Source organism: Alligator mississippiensis, chromosome 14, assembly GCF_030867095.1.
Source record: "Alligator mississippiensis isolate rAllMis1 chromosome 14, rAllMis1, whole genome shotgun sequence".
Taxonomy (NCBI): Eukaryota; Metazoa; Chordata; order Crocodylia; family Alligatoridae; genus Alligator; species Alligator mississippiensis.
In genome coordinates this window covers 36,954,746-36,976,283 of record NC_081837.1, presented here as the reverse complement: position 1 = coordinate 36,976,283, position 21,538 = coordinate 36,954,746, and the positions used below count along the sequence as shown (strand labels likewise).

Below are 21,538 nucleotides of genomic sequence, written 5' to 3'. Positions count from 1 at the left end.
CGCTCACTGGCACTGGTTTCCGTCTTCACCACTGCACTCTCACCAGACCTGGGATTCAGCGGGGATAACACTGAGATCCCCCTTGCAGCCAACAGCTCTGTGCCCTTGGCCAAAGCGATCACGCTGGGGTTTCAATGCCCTCGCTCCTAGTGTATTTCACTTTTTTTTTAAAAGACATTTTTCATGTTCCAAGCCAGATGAAGTCCAAATCTGTGAGTCGTAAGTGGCCCTACAACTGGCAAACATCCTCCACCCCCACCAGGGGCTTCAGATATTTCCAAAGTCTTTCTGCAGGCATCCTACATGCAGGCCCAAGCCTTAAGGTTTGGATGCCCCCGAGTTGTGCCATATGGCGCAGGAGCAAGCAAGGGAGGAGCCTCCCATTTCCATAAAGCAGGCTTTAAGCCCCAACACCTCGGCGGGTACTAAACCGCTCCAGAAGAACAGTCATCCCTGGGAGGGCTTAAGGAAAACGGCCTTCATGGACCCAGATACACAGAGTTTCCCCTCCTGGTGTATTTCACACTTCAAGTTGCCCCTGTGCCCGGGCGGGCAGGGCTGGGCCGCACCTCTAGAAGATGCCCGTTGCCCTTCTTCTCCCTCTGCCCTCTCTGCAGCTTCACCCTGGCTGGGGGCAAGCGGGTCCCCTACCCCTACCACTACCCCTACCCCAAGAGCAGGGAGGCTGTCACCCTCACCCCGCCCACTCGGGGGCGGGGCCACCCCTTTCCCTCCTCCTCATGGGGGTGGAGCCAATCTCGCCCCCGCCCACCCAATGCTTCGCGCCGCTCCCCGCGGCGTGGGGGCGTGGCCAGGCGAGGCCCCGCCCCGGTGGAAGCGCGGCTTAACCCTCCCCGCGCGAGGGCGTGGCCTCCGCCGGTCTGGCTGGAGGGGGCGGGGCGCGCGGGGCCCCGCCCCGGAAGGACGCGCGGGGCGGGAGGCGGCGGCCGGCGGGGCCGGGCCGGGCCGGACCATGGGGAAGGAGCAGGAGCTGCTGGAGGCGGCGCGCACCGGCAACCTGCCCGCCGTGGAGAAGCTGCTGTCGGGCAAGCGCCTCAGCTCCGGCTTCGGCTCCGGTGGCGGCTCCGCGGGAGGCGGCGGCGGCTCCGGGGGCGGCGGCGGCGGCGGGCACCCGCTCTCCAGCCTCCTCAGGTGGGCGCTCCCCTCCCGCCCACGGCCGTTGGGGCCCCCGGTGCGCGCCCCCCCCCCCCCCCGCCCCGACCTCCCCGCGTGGTGACCGCCCCTCCCCCGTTAACGTGTTTCTGACCGGGGAGGTCCGGCATCCGGGGTCCCCTCCGCCGGGTTCGCCTCGCGCTCTCTTCCCCACGCCTTGCTCCCCCAGGGTCTTTAGCCCGATGTCCCCTGCCGTGGGGAGGACTCGGACCCAGCGGGGTCCCGCTTTCGGGTCTGGGGGGGCTGCCGGGAGAGCCCCGTTCGCGCGCAGGGCGGCACCAGCGCCGCACATCGTCGTAGGTGGCAAGGGGCCGGCAGGGACCTGGGGAGATGGTCGGGTGCAGGCCCCCCCGCAACAAGCAGGGAAGACAAGACACCTGCGGGGCTCCGGACGCTGCCTGGTTGAGACCCGTCGCGTTGCCACCCACGGCCATCGAACCAGAAGGGACCGGCGGGATCGTCAAGTCCGTGGGCAGGAGGCGACGGGGCTCGGACGAGCTCAACGTGGTGCTTGTCCAGCCTCCTCTCGAACACCTGCAAGGGGGGCGATGGCACCGCCTCTGCTCTGCACCAGACGCTGGTGACCCTTATGGGCAGGACCGTCCCGGTGGGGGGGTAAATCAGGGCGACCACTTTGGGGGACCCCGCAGAGCCAAGCCTAGCGGCTGCGGCCCCTCCTGCAGGACCTGCCCAGCGCTGGTGACTCTGTGCCACCACCGCCGGCTTCAGGTCCGGCCGCTCGCCACCGCCCCGCTCCCTGCCACCACCTCTGCCGGCTTCTTGACACCCGGGCCCCGCACGGACGGATTTGCCCCGGGCCCCGTCACCCTGCCAGGATCATCTCCGGTTGCAAGGAAAAGGTTTTTTTCTTGTGTCCAGCGTGAATTTGCCCTTTTTTAGCTTATCCCAAGTCCTGAACCCCCCCACCTTCCAAAAAAGAGTTTGTAGCCATTTTTAAACATCTTTCTGACCATTTGCTGGGTCTTTGGTTGTAGTCGTTGTTGGTATAAGGCTCTTTGGGTAGATGTGATATCTTTTATTAAGCTTTCAGGCACAGTCGCCTTTCGTCAGGCATTAGGAGTCTCTGCTGGTCTGAGACATACTTTACAACCATTTAGCAGTTCAGCATGACAAGTCTCACTGACCTTGTTGGAAGAACTCGTGTACATCATGTTACACATGGGCTTTTCAGTAGTGGGGACAGTGTTTTTCGACGGATTTGGTAGGCAATGCACCCAGGGTGCTGGAGTTCCCCTGGTTAATAATTACCACATTAGACTTTTTCCCACCAACTTGCCCATGTCCTGAAACCGGACATGCACATGGCTGGGATCATCTGACCCCAGCACTCTTTCCTGCCCAGGGCAGGACGTTGGACTCGATGGTCTACTGAGTTCCCTTCTGACCCTGAAAACCATAACATCTATGAAGACACAAAGTCTTCAACCACTTTTTAACAAGTTTGGGCCAGTTGGCCCCTGCACGCACAGTTCAGCGTGCGAGATGTCCCGCTGACCTTGTTGAAAGAACTCATGTGTAAAGTTACATGTGGGCTTTTCTGTAGCGAGCTGTGGCTTGTGACAGTATGAGGCACGCATCCTTATCTTTATATGTGTTCACGACCCCCACAGTGGATGAGGTCTTTACAGCCATTTGTATATTGAAGCTTGAGATCATTTGGGGGTTGTACAGTCTTGTTTGTTGGATGCTGAAATTAAATTTAAATGTTGAAAATCAGGGCTTGACAACAGTTCAGGTATTTCCGTGGTCTCTTCTAGTCCCCTATTAATTTAATTGTGCTGTGCTTTGGATCAGATGGATCCAAGCAGGAAACTGCGTGCTTATTTTACAGTCACGTAATGTTCTTATGAAGAGCAATTACTAAATTTACTTGCAGTGAGAAGGTTGAAAATTGTTCAGGGAGCAGCTCAGATAAGTTGGGCAGTGTCCAAAATTGATTTTTTTTTTTCCTGCAAAATGAACTCAACTTGTAATTTGTAGGGGTCATTCAGGTTTGTGTCCTTTAAGTCTCCTCCTTTGAATATAAATGAGGTGCAACTTTTATAAGACTAAGTCATAGAGGAGGTTTTCAGTGATCTTTTGACCAGTAGCCAGACGTCACCATTCACTAGTTCTATACTAAGAGGCATGAATTTTGATCCCTAGTGACAGAGTTGTGATAGTTTCCAAATAATAATACAATAGAGTCTTGAAATGTGCATGTGTGAGATCCTGTTTCTATGGTGGTCTGGTTTGACTCTGTGAGGTGCAGCCTCTGGTTTCTCTATCTTTTCAGGGGGCAGGGTAGGTACTTTAGTAAGTGTTCAACAAGTATGGCATTAATTACAGCTAACTCTGCCTTGGCTTGCAGCGCTCCCATTTTTGAGAGAGAGAACTCTGAGAGTTAGAGAAATAGTGATAGATATGACATTACCTTCACATTTATCAGCTTTGGCCTTGGTATAAACATAGTAAAATGGTAATTAAATGAAATAGTAATTGATGGAGGTGGCCGGATTTAGTTCAAGCAGTGAAATCCTTCCCTCAAGTTTATATGAACATTGTTGTGGAAGCACGAAGTATCAAAAATGGCTGCCTTTTCAAGAAAAACTTGGGATCATTTATTTTGAAGTTGAAGGAGTTTTTCTCTCAGATTTTCTCCTTGAGCTTTGAGTTTCTAATGACTGTGAGGTTCATTTTGCAAATTAAAACAATAAATATGAGCTGGAAGTATGCCCAGAGGAGATCATCACCTTTGAGATTGAATGTGAGTACGGTAGGGGAAGTGAATTGATGAGGGAGGAAGGCTGAGGGCTTTCTGTGTGGGCTGGCATTCACCCTTAACAAGAGCGTGGAGAGGTGCTGGAACTATAGGCACTTCCAGCACAAATTATGGCTTCTTAAGATGTCTGTTTTTGCAGTCTAGAGACTTAATCATGCATGTCTGATAGAAATGGATCTTATTTTAGAGAATTTGGTTTAGAAAGAGGGCTCTTTTGGTCATTTGATGTGACCAGCTGGTATGAATACAAGTTCATTTAGGGCAAAAACCCCCTTTAAATGTAGCTCAGGTGACGCCTGCCTTAGCAACACGGGAAGCATTTATGGGCAAGCTACATGTGACCTAGTAATGGATTATCATGCCAAGATCAAGCATGAGGGAACATTTTCACAAGTGCCCAATTCACATGCTTCTGAAAAACGTACCTGTTGGATTGGTACGAGGATGACAACGGTTGTGAGGCGTGGTAGGGGTGGAGGAGAGGGGAAGAGAAGGAAGATGTGTGAGGGTGATAGTCTTTGGGTCCTCCTGCATAGTAAAGATAACTACTGCTATGGACCACGATTTTGGAGTATGCAGGCTGTGTGGTGGGGCCTCTTGCTCTAGGAGACTCTTGACTCACATAAGGGATGTGAGAATGTTACGGTCCCTCTTCAGTGCAGCTCGGGGCTGCCTACCGATCCCTTGTGGTTGACCAAAATTCCCCTGCTGTGTGTTTGCCAAGCAGTAGTATGAGAAAGGGAAAACATGCAGTAGTCTAGCAGTCACTTCAGTGCAAGGCCTTGTTGGATGGCAGCCCTGATCTGGGCCCAAGTCAGCAAGTTATTCTTGCGCCGTACACAGAAGTTCCTTCTGGATGCAGGGTCATGAGCCTTTTGCTTTGTTAACGTAGCTCCTTGGTTCTTTCCTTTGTAACTCTGTTTGGGTCTTCTCTATTTATATCTGTACAGCAGGAATGATGGGGTTGGAAGGGACCTCAGGGGTCATGTAATCCAGCATCCTGCACAGATGCAGGATGTGCTATTACATAATAATAGATGACAGTCCTTTGTCTTATAAAAGTAAAAGAAACCATGGCTACAGCCTTCAGGGAAAAGGACAACTCCTTCCCCACCATGGATCATCAGTGGAGACTGAACCCTGACCCATCCATGCTAAGCCTGTACACTTTAAGCTAAAGGTATAACCAGTTTGTATTTTTCCCACCACTTTGCTTTTGGGTCACTTTCTTGTTGTGAAGGAGTGTCTGGCTTTTTCTGGGTGTTGTATACCAGTTTTTGCATAGGGTTGTCTAGCACTGTAGATACTGCCTCCAGCAATGGGCTGTTTCCTTTGTGTCTGGATGCACTTTTCCATAAGAGGTTTCTTGGGGTAATCCAGAAAGCCTAGATCCGAGTCCTTCAGAGGCTTCTGAAGAGAAGAAGCAGGGAATAGATGATTTGAAAGAAATAGGTCCAAATTTGGGTACTTAGTAGAAGGGATAAATGGAGAAGTGCATTGTCTCCTGCACAGTATTTGAGGGAGAGATCAAGGAAGGTAGACATTTGAGTAACACAGTGGATTTATTTGGAGAGGTGGGAGATGCTTCTAAATTAAGTTTATTTTTTGGGCTCTGGTATTAGAGATGTAGTCAGCATCTTTCATCCTACAATTCTTTACAGTGCTGACAAGACTTGTTTCATCTGCTGCTGAGATGCAGCCATGTTTGGGTTGATGGCAACCTGACTTGGGGCTGTGGTATTGGAAGGGAATCTGTTAGGCAGCTGGTGAGATCCTGTATAAAAAAGTAGTGGGTGGCTGGTAAAACCAATCCCTGCCCTGTTTAGGCATTTAATCTATTTGCCAAAGGTGCATAGGAAGTAAATTGTAGGGAACCCATTTTTTTCTAAGTCCTAAGCGTGATAGATTGGGTTGAGTTTGTTGGTATTCATATCTGAGTTTGCAGGGATCTAAGCGTTTCATATTTGGTGTTTAGACCTCTGAGCTCTACCTCCTGGGATCTTAAAAGGAGATAAGCGGGGAGTCAGATCATGGAATAAAATTGTTGAGGTAAGCAAGAGGAGAGACCTGATGGAATGTGAGATGCCAAATGACAAGGGAGTGCACAGATCATTTTTGAGATGAAGCCTTTCCCCTGGGAAGCAAAAATGCCACACACTAACCCTGAAAATCAGTCAGGAAAATAAACCCCAATGGAAGACTAATGCAAGTGAACAAGGGAATGCCACTTGTAATTGAGATTAATAAGAAAGGTATGGAATAGATTTGGAGCCTCAGTTAAAGAGCTGTAGTAAAGGAGCTGCAGAATGAATGTGATTAATGGCAGTGGGTGGGAAGGTTAGGTAATAGTTCAGGAAGCTAGTAACAGAGGGAGCATGTTAGCGAAGGAGGTGGCAGGAGCGTACGTCTTGTCTGCAGTTTGCCTTGGCGATTAACAGCTTGCTATAGGTGCCACCCAGCAAAGCCCTATGTGAAGTCCAGTTCTTGCTATTGCTGTGCTCCCTGTAGGTGTGCATAGTTCTTGGAGAACATCCTGAGGTCCCTGTGTGTTGTAATAAGGTGAAATGTTCTGGAACCTTTACCAGTGAACTGAAGGGGGATGTGGCTGTCCTGGACATGGGGCTGGAATGGCAGACCACCAATTCTTCAGCTGTAGCTGTCATTTTTACTGCAAATGGGCAGATTCTGCTTCTAAGTGAAGCAGGTTACTGTAGATTTGTTAGGCTGTAACCCAGTCCATCTGCTCAGCTTGTTAGCTAGCCTGGTTTAAAGCACTGCTACATTTGAATGAGTGTTTTGTACATGGTCAGAAGGGGGATAGACGAACAAGATGCATGGTTTGAATTTTTAAGAGCATGTTCCATGTGAGTGTTCAGAAGGGAGAATGACTACCAGAGGCTAGAAACAGATCTAAGTTTCCCAGTGTGTAGGTGGGAAATAAAGAAAGGAAACTGGGGTTGCACCAAGTCAGACAATTTTACTCCTAATCTCAGAAGTGGCAGAATAAATGGTGGGGTCCCCTACAGTTAGAACTTCCATTCTAAGAAGTGACTTTTTTTTGTGCTTGCTAAAAGCATTAGCTTGACAGGCCCTGTAAGCTGAAATCTTTTTTTTTTTTTTTTTTTGGTTTTCTGAGACAATACAGTCAATCATAATGTAACACTGTTCAGGAAGAACCACCTCCATGTGTCAAGAAAGGGAGTTATGTCATTCTGGCTGGTTCACATGTTACCTTGTGTCAAACTTAATGTGGGACCAGCAGTAGTGGTGATGATTTTACCATGGCCTCAGGAAGATTTGGGTTTATAACCTGCTCTACAGCCCCGTTGCAAGGTCCTGATCGTGCAACATGAAGTCAGTGCGATTCTTCACAAGCTTAGGAGCTTGACTGTGGAGTATGGGCCTTAACCTGCATATATTGGCTATATCAAAGGTTGAGGTGAAAGGGTTGTGTGGTTAAGGCATGCCAGTTCTTATAGCCATTGGCACACATGAGACTGATGTGGCTGGCACCATGTCTGACCAGCCTGAAAGACCGAGGCGTACCCATTTAGAGCCAAGTTAGCTGTGAATAGCACGTGTCCAGAATAAGGCACAAAATTACCCCTCTTGAGCCAAAGCAAAATTCTTCGAGAACTCTGCCACCCTGTCCCTCCCTTGATTGCACAACCGCTGTTTGATCCTTCTCTAAATCTCACAAGTCCTCCTTGTATCACGCACCAAAACATTTCTGCTGATCTGTTCTATGTCTCGAGATCATCTAGTCTTAAACTAAACGGGGCTTGATTCTTCATAAGGCAACAGAAGTCCAAGAAATACAAATACTTAATGAATCAAGTTAGTGGTTTTCTCAAGAATGGTGGAACTGAAATTTAGCAACTGTGGGAGTTAAACTTTTTTTGCATCTTCATTGCAAAATTGTGAAGCAGGAAGCTATGAAACCATCTTGTGGCTTAAAATATGTTGTATTCAGTAAATCCAAGCAAGGTTTATAGCAGTAACTGATAAATTGCATCTCGGGCAAAAGCCTTTCATTTTGGTCTATTGATGTCAAGTGGGTGTGGATCTTGATTGGGTCAAGGGAGGAAATGAGGCTCTTTGAGCCAGGGACTGTAAATTGATACTCTTCTTGGAAGGTGTATAATTGAGAGGATTTAATTTAGAAAACAGTTTCTCCTTTTGTACATCTGTTGTGGGAAGAGACTTGGTCATTATTTCTGTGAGCTGCAACAAGTGCATTATTCAATTTTCAGCATTATTACTGGCAAGTTTTCTTTGGTCTAGAAAATAACATGCTATAGGGTATAATGGTTAAACACTCAAAACAGCCTCAAACGGTTTGAGTGTGGTTACAGTCAGAAAAGTGAATCTGGAGAAATGATTGTGGTGTTTCATATTAGTTTTAGTGTGGTTTACCAGTTAAGAAATGACTCTTCCACCTCCTTGCTTTGCAAGCTGTGTTCTGGGAATCCAGTTGCAGGCTCTTTGGCTCTGGCACTGTCCTTGGAGATAGAGGTCTTATCCCGTTTGTCTGATACTTCTGCGATAAAGTAAGTGTCAGGCTAGGTACCAGCTTGCTCTCCTCTAGCTCAGGTGTTTTGATGGGAGTAAAAATGTGACTGACTACTTTCTTGTGCCATCATCAAGAGGCAGGGTTCAGAAGAGCCACGAGAGCATAGAGCCTGTTCTGCATAAGTGTTTCTGCCAGAAATTACTTGGCCTATTGCAGTGACAAAGAACAGCAGAGATGAGCTTGAAGAGACTTCTTCAGAAGTGTTTCTCTGTGTGTGTGTGTGTGTGTGTGTGTGTGTGTGTGTGACAGCATGTTATACACTGCTCTATGCCTCTCCTTTCATCTGATCAAGTGAGCTTGAGTTCACAAAAGCTTATGCTCTCTATATCATCTCATTTAGTTAAAGGTGCATATCTACCCTGCCTTCAGCACTTTGTATAGTCAGTCTCTCAAAGAGGAAAGAATCTTTTAAAGACAGGAAGATGTGCTTATGAAAGCATAACAGTTGGCAGGGGAGGGTCAGGGGCATATTTGGGGCCTGCAGTTACTTTTAGTTCAGGTTTTTGAAGCTAACTAGGTTGATGAGGTTGGCTTAATGAATGCTAAGGGAAAAGGGTAACCAGCTAAGGTAGTTTGTTACAGCTTAATATCCTCCGACTTCCTGCGAAAACCATGTTATGCTTATACAATCAATATGCTAGTGCTTAACAGCTTTGTGCAATTGCTTAAAACCACCAAAGAAATGGCCTCCTATACTTAAACATGGCCCAGTTAACAGTGTTAAGTCTTTGCGGTGTTTCAACGTGGCTGCCTTGCAACCTAAGTGCTGGATTGTTAATTAGTTCAGGTGTTTGCAGCTAAACAAGTTCAAAGCTGTTCCAACTTTAAGCAAGGTTGTAGCACATTTTCTGAAGAAGATTTTGCCCACTGACCATTTCATGCTGACCAGGCAGTAGCTTTTAAAGCCCATCTTTTAGATTGTTTTGTCCTCCTGATAGATTAGATTTCACTTCTGAGCGATCCCCTTTCCTCCTGGCTGCAAGGTCGTCCCATTGCATATTGCAAACTTTTATGATTCAGCCGTGTGTGCTGCAATACTTAGACCAGAATTACTCTTCCGAGAACAACAGCCAGACTCCAAGGTCCAATCTTCTTGGACTCTGTGTGTGAGAAACTAAAAAAAAAACAAAACCCAAACCCTATCCTCCTTGCCCTCCCCCACAGCAAAAAGGAAGTTGTCCATAGCACATTCTTGCCACTCCATAAAGTAGTTTTATGATAGAAACATGACCGGGCCTTTTGATCTACCTTTCTTGCTCCATATTTACGTATGATTAACAATAGCCTTTCACCCAGTTGAAGTGTCTGGCACTCCACACCCTCTTGAGTAAATAGTTGCTAAGGTAGGGCAGATTTCTCTTAATAGCACTTATTTGGGTTGCCAATAGTGCCACATGCATTATGTATATACTGACGTGCAGTCGTCCCACTGACTCGTTCCCTGAGAATTGTTTGCTATGCACTTTTTTGGTTTTTATAAATCAGGAAGACTACAAGTATTTCAGTGAGGGCTTTTAGTTTTGCTACCTGGGCGATCTAATTCCAGTTTGCAGTACTGTTTGCTCATTGACTCTCAGCTTGTAACTGTTTGGTAAGTATAAGCTTGGGGTAAAAGTTGGGATCTCCTCCACCCCTGCACTGACTGCAACAGGCTTGCTATAAGACTTTGGACTGGTTACTTAACTGGTGCCTCTGTTTGCTCATCTGGAAATGGAAATGATTCTTGTGTCTCCTGTTTTTAAATTTAAGTTCTTTTGACATGGGAAATAACTTTTTGTCAGCACCTAGTGGGGAGGTGCTGTGATGCCCCATTGATGGGCAGGAGGGGTAGAGGGGGTATGGGGAGTATATAGGTACCTATATAGAGGGGGTGAGTGGTGGCTTTCAAATGGAAATACTCAAGGCACAGTTTGGTGAATGGTAATAATCACCCAGATCCTTATTACCTCCGAATAAAAGCACCTTTAAATGTTTACGTGGGCAGTGGTTCAAAACTTCTGTGACTTATTAATCTAGCACTGGCTCCATAACTTATGTAAAAGTACCAGCTGGAGAATATTCTTCCCAATACTGACTTGTCATCAATCTTCAGCCACTTCTCAGATGCCAAGAAAAATCTTTCTAAAGTCTCCAGTGTCACAGAACTTGGATTGTATTGATACTGAGTGCTAAAATTTTAGCAAGTCTTGAGATGGAGGAAGCCAGGAAATGTTAGTAGTGCCTTATACTCTGCTAAAAAAAATTTTGTTGGGGGATTTCAAAGTACTTTACACATGCAATATTTTCAAAACTTATTTGCCCAGGAATCAGTGCTATCCCTGATTTAAGAAGCGAAGTGAGAAATTCACCTGGGTTGGTTCGGTTTTGGAACAGAGGGTAGAGATGCCACAATTAATTTAGCTTCACACTAAAACCCCCTTTATCACCTTTTGAACATATGTCCCAGACTAAATTTTATAGATGCCTGCAGGCTTGCACTTGAATTACAGATGCAGAAGCTCAGACAGATGGTTACCTAAGGTGATGGAGGTGAGAATAAAAAGCCAGGTCTCCTGGGTTCTAATCTCCTGCTCCATCCACTAGATCACATTTCTTCCCACGAGCTTCCTGTTCAGCCTTTTAGAATAATATTACCCTTCATATAGGGCTTAGTGCTTTTGTGCCATGGGAAATTGCAACAAAACACTTAGGAATGCAGGGTTTAACTGGGCCTTTGGGTCTGGTCTCCCGCATTCTTTCAGACGCTAACCAAGAGCGGGTTTTTGCTTCCCTTGCACACTGTGATTCAACCCTTGAGCAGGTCCTTAGCCAGAGATAACTGGAAGATGGTCTGATCACGATGGAGGTGGTAGCTGTCTATTCCCCCCCCCCCCCTCCTGTGGAGCTGGTTAAATACCTATCTGAACTGAAATGTGCGCTGATGCTGACTGGGCATTTTCCGCAAGTCCTTGCTGCAGCACTGGCTTTATCTTCTGGATTTGTTCTTGCTCATTACAGAAGGTAGATGTTCCAGCTGAGCACTGCCATTTCAATCTGTTATACCCTCACTTGGCCTAGCACCACTGTGCGTAGGAATTTCAGGGGGGAAACCACAACTATGCATGCAAACAAACATTGGACATTTAAGCAATCAAACGCTGACATGTCAGTGGACTTCTGTTTTCCTTCACTTTTATCTTTGGGGCTGCAGTCCTGAAACGGAACAAGTGCTGCCGCTGTTTCAAGTACAGCATGAGCATCTGTTTGAGGGTCTCACTTGACAGTAAGAGCTCCCTAGAATTCACTGTTAAACCTTAGAATGTGCATATATAGGAAATTATCTTTGGTAGATGTTGGAGAGTGCTAGGCTACAAAAGGGCCTTGGCTTAGGCAGGCCAGTGTGAAGGGAAGTCAGCTGTGTTTGCTGTGAACCTAACTCTGAACAGGGGGATGTCCAGTCCTTTCTGGATGAAGAGAAAGGGCAAGTGTGCTCATTAGCTGGGGTGAGAGAGGAGTTGAGAGGGAATATGCTGATCAGTAATGCCTGTAGGTTCTCAGACCCTTCCAGCAGGGTGGAGGAGGACCCTTGGCAACCTCCATGAAGTTAAGGTAATCTCCTGTTGAAGGAGAAATAGCCAGAAAAATCAAGTTTCCTTAAATCGCTCTTCAGCTCTTGTATGTTACAGGGCTATAGGTTGTAGCCATGTTGGTCTAAGGACTTGGGCAGACAAGGTTCTTTGTGTAAATCTTATCTCTTTTATAAACCTGATATCATCCAGGAAGAGCACACACCATCTGCAGATGCTTCCTCAGCCTGACGACGGGTGTTTGTACCCGAAAGCTTGTAAAGAAGAATTTTTCCAACTATTTGAGTTGGTCTAATAAAAGATATCACCTTTACCCAAAGAACCTTGTCTTCAGCTCATTTGTCCTCCGAGGAGCTTGAGGAAGAAACAGCCTCTGCTTTTCACTGTTGACTGAAGAGAACCTGTTGGCTCTCGACCTAGGAGACCCAGGAGCTAGCAAAGCTAGCAAGGAAAAGGACAAGTGTTTTGTGTGCTTTGTTGCCTGCTTCTTGTGGTCACAATAAGGAGAAATAAGTTTCTGCTGGTCTGGAAGTTCAGGCAGGTCCTACATGCATGGTTAGAAACAGCGCAGAAGGTCTTGTATGAAATGAGATCTGTTGGGGCACGTTCCTGCCCTTTCAAATATGACAGTTGTGAGCTTCCAGCCACTTGCAGCAGTTTGAAGTCCATTGGCCTTTTCAGGTGTTAGAAAATTGGCCAGGATAGGAGGGTTCGCAACTGCCTTTTGGTCTCACTTGTCTGCGTGTGTTCTTTTGTTTCCTGTCCCTGACTCGTGTCATGGTACAGTTGCCTGATGAAGAATTTTTTTCACCACAAAACAACCTTTACTGAAAAGAACTTTGTGGTTGCTTTGGATAGCAGGTACTTTGTAGATGTGTCTCGGCTTTCTCCGCAGACCAAGTGTTTTATCCTTCTTCTCGAAAGAGAGAGAATGAAGTGACAATAAGTTCATGACTCATCTGAAGTGGTGGGGAGTCGATGAAACAGGCAGGGTTAGAAATGACGAGTTCTCACCATCCACTTCTAAGTCCTCTCGACTGGACCTTGCAGCTTACTTGTGATTATTTTTAAGTCAGAGAAATAGCATTTCAGGAACTGCACGTTGCAGCTTGTATGTACTGCAGTGTTGTTTGGTTGTGTTTATGTCCCCAGTCTTTCTCTACTCAGGTTTTCCTTGTGTTTATACTAGGGGTGTGCGAAGCGGGCCCTATTTGATTCAGATTCGGCCCTAATCAGGGGCAGCGATTCGATTTGTTGATTTGGATTACTGTCCCTGATTTGATTCGGCCAAATCTGAAGATTTGATGCTGATTCAGACGCAGACAGTTTTAAACGTTTTTTCTACATACCTCAAGGTAGCAGGCGCAGCTCACGAATGCTGTGATGCTGGGGCGCATGGAGCGTCCCATAGGAGCACAGGGGGAACCTCCTCATGCTCAGCAGCGAACCCGGAAGTGGACTGGAAGTGCTTCTGGGTCTGCAAGGGGGCCCTTGCCAGCTCTGATTGGCTGTGGGGGAACCCTGGGTGCCCCACCAGTTGCTGAGCCAGGGGGGTGCAGGGGAGCCCCCTGGCACGCTCCCCGGTGCTCTGGTCCACTTCTGGGTCTGCTGCCGAGTGCCCTGGGGAGCCCCCTGCACTTCTGTGGGACACTCCACCCTCCCCAGCATTGCAGCGTTCACAAGCCCATGCTACCTAGAGGTATGTAGCAAAAAACATTTAAAGCTGTGTCTATGTCCGAATCTTTCCAAATCTCTCCAAATCCATTTGGAGAGATTAAAGGGTCCTCTGATTTGATTCGGATTTGGAGATTCGACCACCGAATTGTGCCGAATCTCCACCGAAATCAGGTTGAATCTCTGCCGAATCGAATTGAGGACCAAAGCTTCACACAGCCCTAGTTTATACCTATTCTGCTTGCATTTCATCTAATCTAAGCACTTTCCAAAGCAGTTCATCTAATCTAAGTGGTTTCCAAAAAGCCAATTTTTCCTTTAGTCTTCAACACACATGCAGACTTGTCCTTCATGTGCTTGGCATTATAGGGCTAAGGGAGTTTAAGCACAGGTTTGGGGGTGGTTTCACTTGGATTGCCTTATTTGTCTGTAAATTTCCCCATATGTGTTTCACTTTCTGAATAGTGGAAATCCACGCTCTTACCAGATGCAATCAGAACAGCTCCGACTGTGTGACATGATCTATATGCTGCCAAAATGATAGAGGCCTGTTGCTTTCAGGTTATTAAATAAATAACCAAAAGATGAATGAGTGAAACAAAGCACATTCAGTGTTTTCTGACTGACCAAGAAAGAGGCAAAATATTCTTCTTAACGTGATCTAGTGTTTGAAATACTAATAGCAACTGAAAGGAAAGTGGGAATGAGGAACTAAAAGAAAAGTGAGAAGAAATTGGAAGAAACTAGTAAGTGACATGTTATCAAATTGATGTCTGTAGTTCATACTTTTTATTCATCGGGGGGGGGGGGGGGCAGGGAACCAAGCAGCACTTAACAGGGATGAAGCTGAGCCGTCTCCCAAGGGTAGCTTCACTGTGCAGCACATAACAGGTCTCTGATACCTATACTCCCTTGAGGGTCATTTGAGCCTTTCAGTTTTCCCGGAGGTAGATAAACTGAATTCAGTGCAGCCTATGAACCATGTGACTCTTCCATGAGACCAGTTCCAGGGAAAAAGCTCATGTTTGCTCCAAAGGAAGCATTCAATGGACCACTCCTTTAAAGAGTCCTGGTAAATTGTCCTAGAAATCTTTTGTGTTTTATGCTGCTGCTCTCCACAACAAGCTCTCAACATGTAAACAGTGCTTTATAACTATTATTAAGGGTCGTTTGAGGATAATGCGACCTCTTGAAACAGAATATTTAAGCAAGGATGACTCTTTGTTTCCAGTATTGTTATAAAGTACTACCAGCACTCAGATCCTAGAAAGCATAGTGCAGGGGTAGGCAACCCCTGGCATGGGTGCCTTTGTGTGGCACATGAAGGCATTTTGCTTGGCACACATGCTTCAGGGTGTACAGCAGAGACTGGGCTGAGGCTGCATTGCCACAAGGATCAGGCCCCTCGCTGTCCGCCCTGGCACGCCAACATCTTGCGAGTTGAGGTTGCGGGTGTTTTTTGGTACTCTGCCCAAAAACGTTGCTGACCCCTGGCATCGTGCATGCCTCGCTCTAAAGTCTACAGGCTCTTTAGAGCACAATAAATTCTATTTCACAGAGACTGGTTAAATAAAAATGTTGAGGATTGATTTGTTTCTATAGCAACGGAGTCCAGACAAGCTGATCGAGCTTCTTGCTGAAAAGAGGAAAATAGAGATTGAAATGTTTAGTCCACTTGGGGCCATGGCTGTCAGTGAAGGGAAACATTCAACAGTAGTCTGAAAATGAGGTAAAATGCTAAGTTATAGTCAAGGAGGAGACCGTATGATGCAAGCCATCCATAGGCCGAAATGGGCACTAATGTGCGCATGGCCTCCTTTTCTGCGCACAGGCAGGAAAGCCTGCGCTATGTCCTCCAAACTATTTATACGCTGGCTTCCCCTAGGACTGTGCTCTGAGCTGGTACTCTTCCACCCTGGGGGAAATGGCCTGCTTACAGGCAGGAGACTCACTCTCCCTTGCTTGAGAAGCATTCAAGGCTGGTCTGGAAACAGGAATTGGGAGTGGGTTGCAGGGCTAAGCAGGAAAGAGCACAGAGGCTTTGAGAAGTTTCCCTGGGTTTTTCTGTGCTGGTTTAGAGTTAATTGATTGCCAGTAAACTGAAGTAGACTAACATGGTTATACTCGCTGGTTTGGGCAGTCAGTGAACACTTAGTCTGGGATACAAACTTCTGCGGTAATCCATTTTTGGAGACAACAGTTTATGAGCTTTATTCAATAAAAAAGGAAGGCATCTTTGAGGATCACAGAGAGGATGGACTTGTTCCTTGATAACTCATTCATCCCCAATGTTTAATGCATCCACTCGCATCAAACCGTGTAAAATTCTCTGGCTGTCTTCCCAGGGGTTGACAAAAGGGTAATGAATCTTTTTGTTAACTTCTTGGGAGGTGCTCAGATGCCGAGGGTTGAGATGATTGAAAAGGGAGGTAAAACAAATGGTGTAAGGAGAAGGAGGAGTAGAACTTAGTGGCATATTGTAGCTCACACGATGCTTTCATATTTCAAATAAGGATCTGGGACTAGTAGGAGTTGATGACAAACGCAAAAAATAGTTGGTTCTCTTCAAAATGTTTTGCAGCCTGGGTGCTATGTAGCCTTGGAACAAGGGGTTTTCCCTGGGAGCCCTTTCTGTACAGTTTAAGGGAAGATGGCAATTGAGGTTTTAAAATTTTAGGTTTGGTAAACTAGATTGAGTTGGCACTCCTCTTCCCCCTTCCCCGCCCCCAGTGTAATTTAAGTGTCTGGCTCCCTTTAAAAGGAAATTCAATTTATAGATAAGCCTTGGGCTTTTTCTAACTGAAAGGAAGCCTCTGGTATGCTATGTATTAAGGACAGAAGAGCACAACCCCTCTAAAAGCTAGTGGTATGAATGGGTGCCATAAATATTATATAATCTGTTTTCTCATTAGATTATATCATCCGTTTGCTTGCTGCTTTTCTAAGCTAAATGGGCCCAAAGATGTTTCCTGTGGGTCTGTACAACCCAGTATTTAATCAGGTTGAGAAGCAGGGAAAATGAATTTCCCTCATCCTAATTAAGACAGTATCAGGCACGCACGTCCAAGTTTGACGGCAAGGGGTAAAAATGGCTTATCTTATAAATGTAACCTTGATCAAACAGTCCTAATCTTTGAGGGGGATCTTAAAACCTAGCAATTTAGACTTTGCAGGGTCCTGCCTAATCTGCTGTGTTTGAGTCGGTAGATGAAGTGAAAGTGGTCTTGTGATCTAAGGAACTGAACAGAAACTTGCTTGAGACTTGCTTCCTGGTCTTGGTTCTACTTCAGATGTTATGTGAACTTGCTCGCATCACTTCATCTCACTACCTCATGTCCTCTGGAGAAGAAGAATAGGGTTTCCTTTCTTCCACCCTTTTGATGTGGGGGGGCGGGGGTGCTCCGTCCAGCGGGTCTGCTTGTCTTTTGGTTGGATCCTGTAGGCATTAATGCAAATAACTTTTCAACTCCCTGATTTCACCCTCTGGCATCGCGTAAAGTGTTCCCTGATGTGGCGCATGTCTTTAGATGCCACTCCATGATCATTTTAAATAACGGGTGTTCCTCTTGTGACATCTGAAACGCAAAACCTGTTTTGCAGCCTTCACCGAGCCTGCTGGAGATCTGAAGTTAGAAATATGAAAGTTAATGATGTTTTCAGCTGTTTCTAACTGAATGCTGATAACATTCTTGAACTTAAAGAGTATTTGAATAATTACGGCTTGAGATGGTGTTCTGGGAATAATTCCCACAGAGGTTAACGGGAGTGCTCTCTGTGTAACGCATGCATTTGGGCCATGTCCTTAATGATGCTTCTTATTGCTTACAGTAAAGATCTAAACAGATTTTTGAGCCAATTTTCAAGCATCTTTCCAGTCATCCAGCTTGGAAAAGTGTATTAGTGTGCCACCTTTCACTGCATTAGCTGGAGGACAAGCTGGAAGCCACCCTGTCCTGCCTCCTCTTATGTTTAGAAGTGAGCTGTTTCAGCCTATGTTACTTGGGATCTCTTGTCTTTTCTGTGGAGTTGTGCCGATTACAGCAGCAGAGATGGGTGGGAAGGGAAGAGTCTTTGACTAGAGGAAAGGTACACTGTGATTTTGGGTATGAATACGTAGTACTCGTTACTGTGGAACCTCTTCAGGGCAGGGCAGGGTAGGATTTGCTTCCCTCCGTCTTTGAATCAGATGCTGTCTGATCTTTCCCAGCTGCTGTGAATTGGCTCAGGGGGCACCTTCTGCATCTGGCTTGTCTACCCACTTTCAGGTAGTAATACCTTCCCCAGGGCAATGACTTACATACAGGAATTTGCTATGGAGGGAGGGAAACTACTCTGAAACTGCTGTTTCAGGACCAAGGATTAATGTAATCAAAATAAAACTTTACAGTGATCATACAGGAGACTTGAGCCAATTATTTGCTGAGTCTCCTGTCTCTCTGTAATCTCTTGGAACAGTACCCACAGGCACGCTGTTGCACACAGCTTCGCCTGCTTTTTACGTGCCATTTCTAACCTGCCCTGCTCCCCTGTTACATTGAAACATTAATGGCTTCCCATGTTCAAAGAAACTGCTGCATGCAGCATGTGCTCGTCTTGGGAAGCCTGATTGCTTGGGCTTTCTGCAGTCAGCCACCTCATTTCAGGTGAAAAATAAATTTAGCAAATGTCTCCTCTTGGGGTGAGACGAGAGGTAAAATAAAACTCGTCCCTTGAGGTATACTTCTGAATGTTAAAGTTGAACAGACACTGCATTTAACACTGCCTTTAAAACCCTTGCGTAGGTAACCATACCATGAATATAAAGTGTTGCCTTTATTTTACCAGTATGCAGCTTAAGGATGTCTTTTAGCAATACTGAATAGATCCTAGTCTTCAGTACTCCAGATGAGACGTCAGCTGAATGCTGTAGGTAATTGTTCCCCGGGGCAAATTTGTATTTGGGCTACTTCTGCAATTTAGCAAGGGGGGTGTGGGTGGGCGTTCAAAAATGTTGTTCAAAAACTGTTGTAACTTTGCTGTTTGTTGAAAAACAAGCCAGTGCTTTTGACCGCAGGCACAGCTGCACGTTAGTGGTGGGCAAGTGGTTCTTCAGGCTTATGAACTGTTGGAATCCAAGTAGCTTTATAAACAACGTGTTCCGGTTGTGACTTAATTGCAAACCAGAACAGAATTATAAAGAAATTGCAAACTCCTTTTGGGACTGTAAAATACACCTGTGGCATAATGGGAGATTTGCCTTTCCATTAGATGTTACTGAGTTGGTTTTTTTTAAAGTGATCTGTATGTTTGACTGACATGTGTATTAAAATGTGTTAGTCTGAGAAAAGGTCCTCTGATGTGATCCTGTCACTGGAGGCAGCTCAAGGCTGGGAGTACTGCATTAATAAGACAAGAAAAAGACCAAAAGGCTTGTAGCAAGATGTTCCCGTGCCCTTTCAAATGAGAGGGCAGATGCATCTTTGATGGGCTTTGAGAGACACCATCTTTTCCAAACTGCTAACTTCTTGTGTGTGCTCCCTCAAGAAAACCATTTGCCTTTTTCCTGAGGAGGTGGGTACCAGTAGCCAAGATGAAAGTGCTCTAGACGCAAAGCTGGCCTGTGCTGCCTTGGTAAAAGCTAGCAAAGCAAGAAGTCTCCAAGGTGAGGTAAAGTGGAGCCTGGCTGAGCAGTCTTGCCCAGGATCATTCCTTATGATCCCGGCACAGTTGTGCAGTGAAATACAGTTGAGGACTTTGCCTCTTTTCTGACTACTTGTCCCATTACTTACTAGGCATACATCAGCTTGGAGGATAAATGTGTATTTGCCAGGATTCGTTCTTGAGGATTGGTAGTGCTTTCTTTTCTCTAGGTCTCTACAGGATTCTCCAGACCTAGTCCGCAGTCAGCCAGTGACCTGAACCTTTAGGTATGTTAGGTGGACTGACTGACTTTTATTTGTTAACTCGACCCTTATCTGTGTTTTCCAGGTAGTGATTATTTTATTGTAAAGCTGACGCTGCTTGTCCATACTGTATTTCAACTTGGAAAGAGGTCATGACTGTAGCCGCACATTTTATTGCCCTTTCTCCAGTAGGTCTGCTTTCTTTTTACCTTGATAGATTCGTGAATCCCTCATTGTTCATCCTGGTGTTAGTCATAGTGATTTAACACTGTTCTTTTTTAGTACTATTGCCCTGCAGATCTTAGCTGAGTCAGTGTGGCTGCTACCTCTGGTTTTTGTATACAGTCCTGGTAATGGAATGAATAGACGCTCACTGCAGTGCTCTTGCTTTTCGTGTTTGAATGCCATTAGGTCACAAAATTAATGTATTAGCCCCCAAATATTCCCTTCTAAGATGCAGTTTAATCACCTTAACTGCATGTGCACTTGTTTGCACTACAGTGTCTTCTCTATTCTCGCTTCATTCTGCTCATCCTTTAGGCACCTCATTAAGCAGCTTGTCAAGTTGCAGTTTCATATGAAGTCGGAGGTGTTGTATGTGCCACATACTTCACTGATGTGCTTATATAACATGTAACATCAGCATCACCTCCTAGTTTTGGCCTGTTGCTGGCATTGTAACAAGCATTGGTTGTTTGCATACTGGTTATATGCATGAGAACTCTTCAGCCCCACTGTCTATTTTATAAAGTAATTTTTCTCCCTTTAAGTGCATCATTGGAAACTGGCAGCTCCTGGTCAGCCTTGCAAGGTTTCTGAAAGAGCCTTAAATTGACTTGGATCTGTCTTGTTCAAATCTTCTATAGGGCAGACTGTTCTCGTAATGAATGAGCTTTATTACCTGGTTTGGGTAAGTGCATAACCTTTTCTTAATCCTGAGTAGGCAGCAGTCCCTTTGGCTTTTGAATCTATGTATCGCACTTCTGAATAACTTGTTTCTGCCCAGGCTTTTCTTTTATCCTACTGGTACTTTAAGGCTTTGCCAACAGCTGCTTAATACTGCACCCATATTCATTGCCTTCTTGAAATAAGTTTTGTGTGTAGAATCACTTGGATCGCGGTGTGGCTGTGTTGCTATTCAAATAAGGGACTAGTGGATTATGTGCTTGTACACGAGAGCAAGGGTATATTCCAAACATGCAAGAATGGAAATTTCAGTTTGATTTTAACTGTCAAACTCTCATGTATTCCCTTCCACTTAATATTGCACACCACAGAGCCAACAGCTTACCTGTTGCTTAAACTAGTGGGTTTTTAGCATGCTTCATTTCCACTGCATCCCATCCAAATTGAAACACTTTAGATAGTCTTCTGGAGGTGAAGAGAAGAGCCCCTGTCAGTGAGCGTGCACACAGACTTGCGAGGGCATTAGCTGCATAAGAGCTTTTATTAAAGCAATGGATTTCTGAAAGCATTAAACACCCGATCTTGGCAATGAAGGACCCTGAGATTGGGTTATTGGTGCACCCTTCTCTGTTCTGCAGGACAAGTGCATTCTGGGTGCATTTAAGTGTGCGTTGTTGGTTTTTTGTTTTTTTTTAATTCATTTTATTTTTAATTGATGGGGGAGGGAAAAATCTAATTTCTGCATCTCACTGAGTAGTTTGGTTGCTTTTTTTGTTTTTGTTTTTCTCCTGTCTGGTTAATCACTTGTTTCTTGCTTTCTCCCAGTTCAGAAACAGTTTAGTGCCGATAGCTAATATTCCATGTTTTAGTTGCACAGAGAACCAAATCACAATCCAAAATCAACAAAGAAATCCAGTTTGTTGCTGAAGGAAAGGAACTACTTTTTCAGAACAGAGGTGCATAGGCTTGAGGATACGATGGC

General features: G+C 45.8%; 1 protein-coding gene across 12 annotated transcripts in view; it reads left to right on the top strand.

Annotated features, from left to right (window-relative positions):
• The first annotated feature begins 933 nt into the window (after positions 1-933).
• The window catches only part of ANKS1A (ankyrin repeat and sterile alpha motif domain containing 1A), a 153,685-nt gene continuing 133,080 nt past the window's right edge, over positions 934-21,538 (top strand). For 8 of the 12 annotated variants that reach the window (XM_059717267.1, XM_059717258.1, XM_059717257.1 and 5 more), the window contains exon 1: positions 935-1,152. In XM_059717267.1, the coding sequence (XP_059573250.1) occupies positions 974-1,152 (179 nt within the window). In that variant the 5' untranslated portion in view covers positions 935-973. Of the gene's footprint in view, positions 1,153-21,538 lie in introns of all 12 variants that reach the window. The other 4 variants (XM_059717260.1, XM_059717253.1, XM_059717266.1 and 1 more) reach the window with 2 other exon arrangements.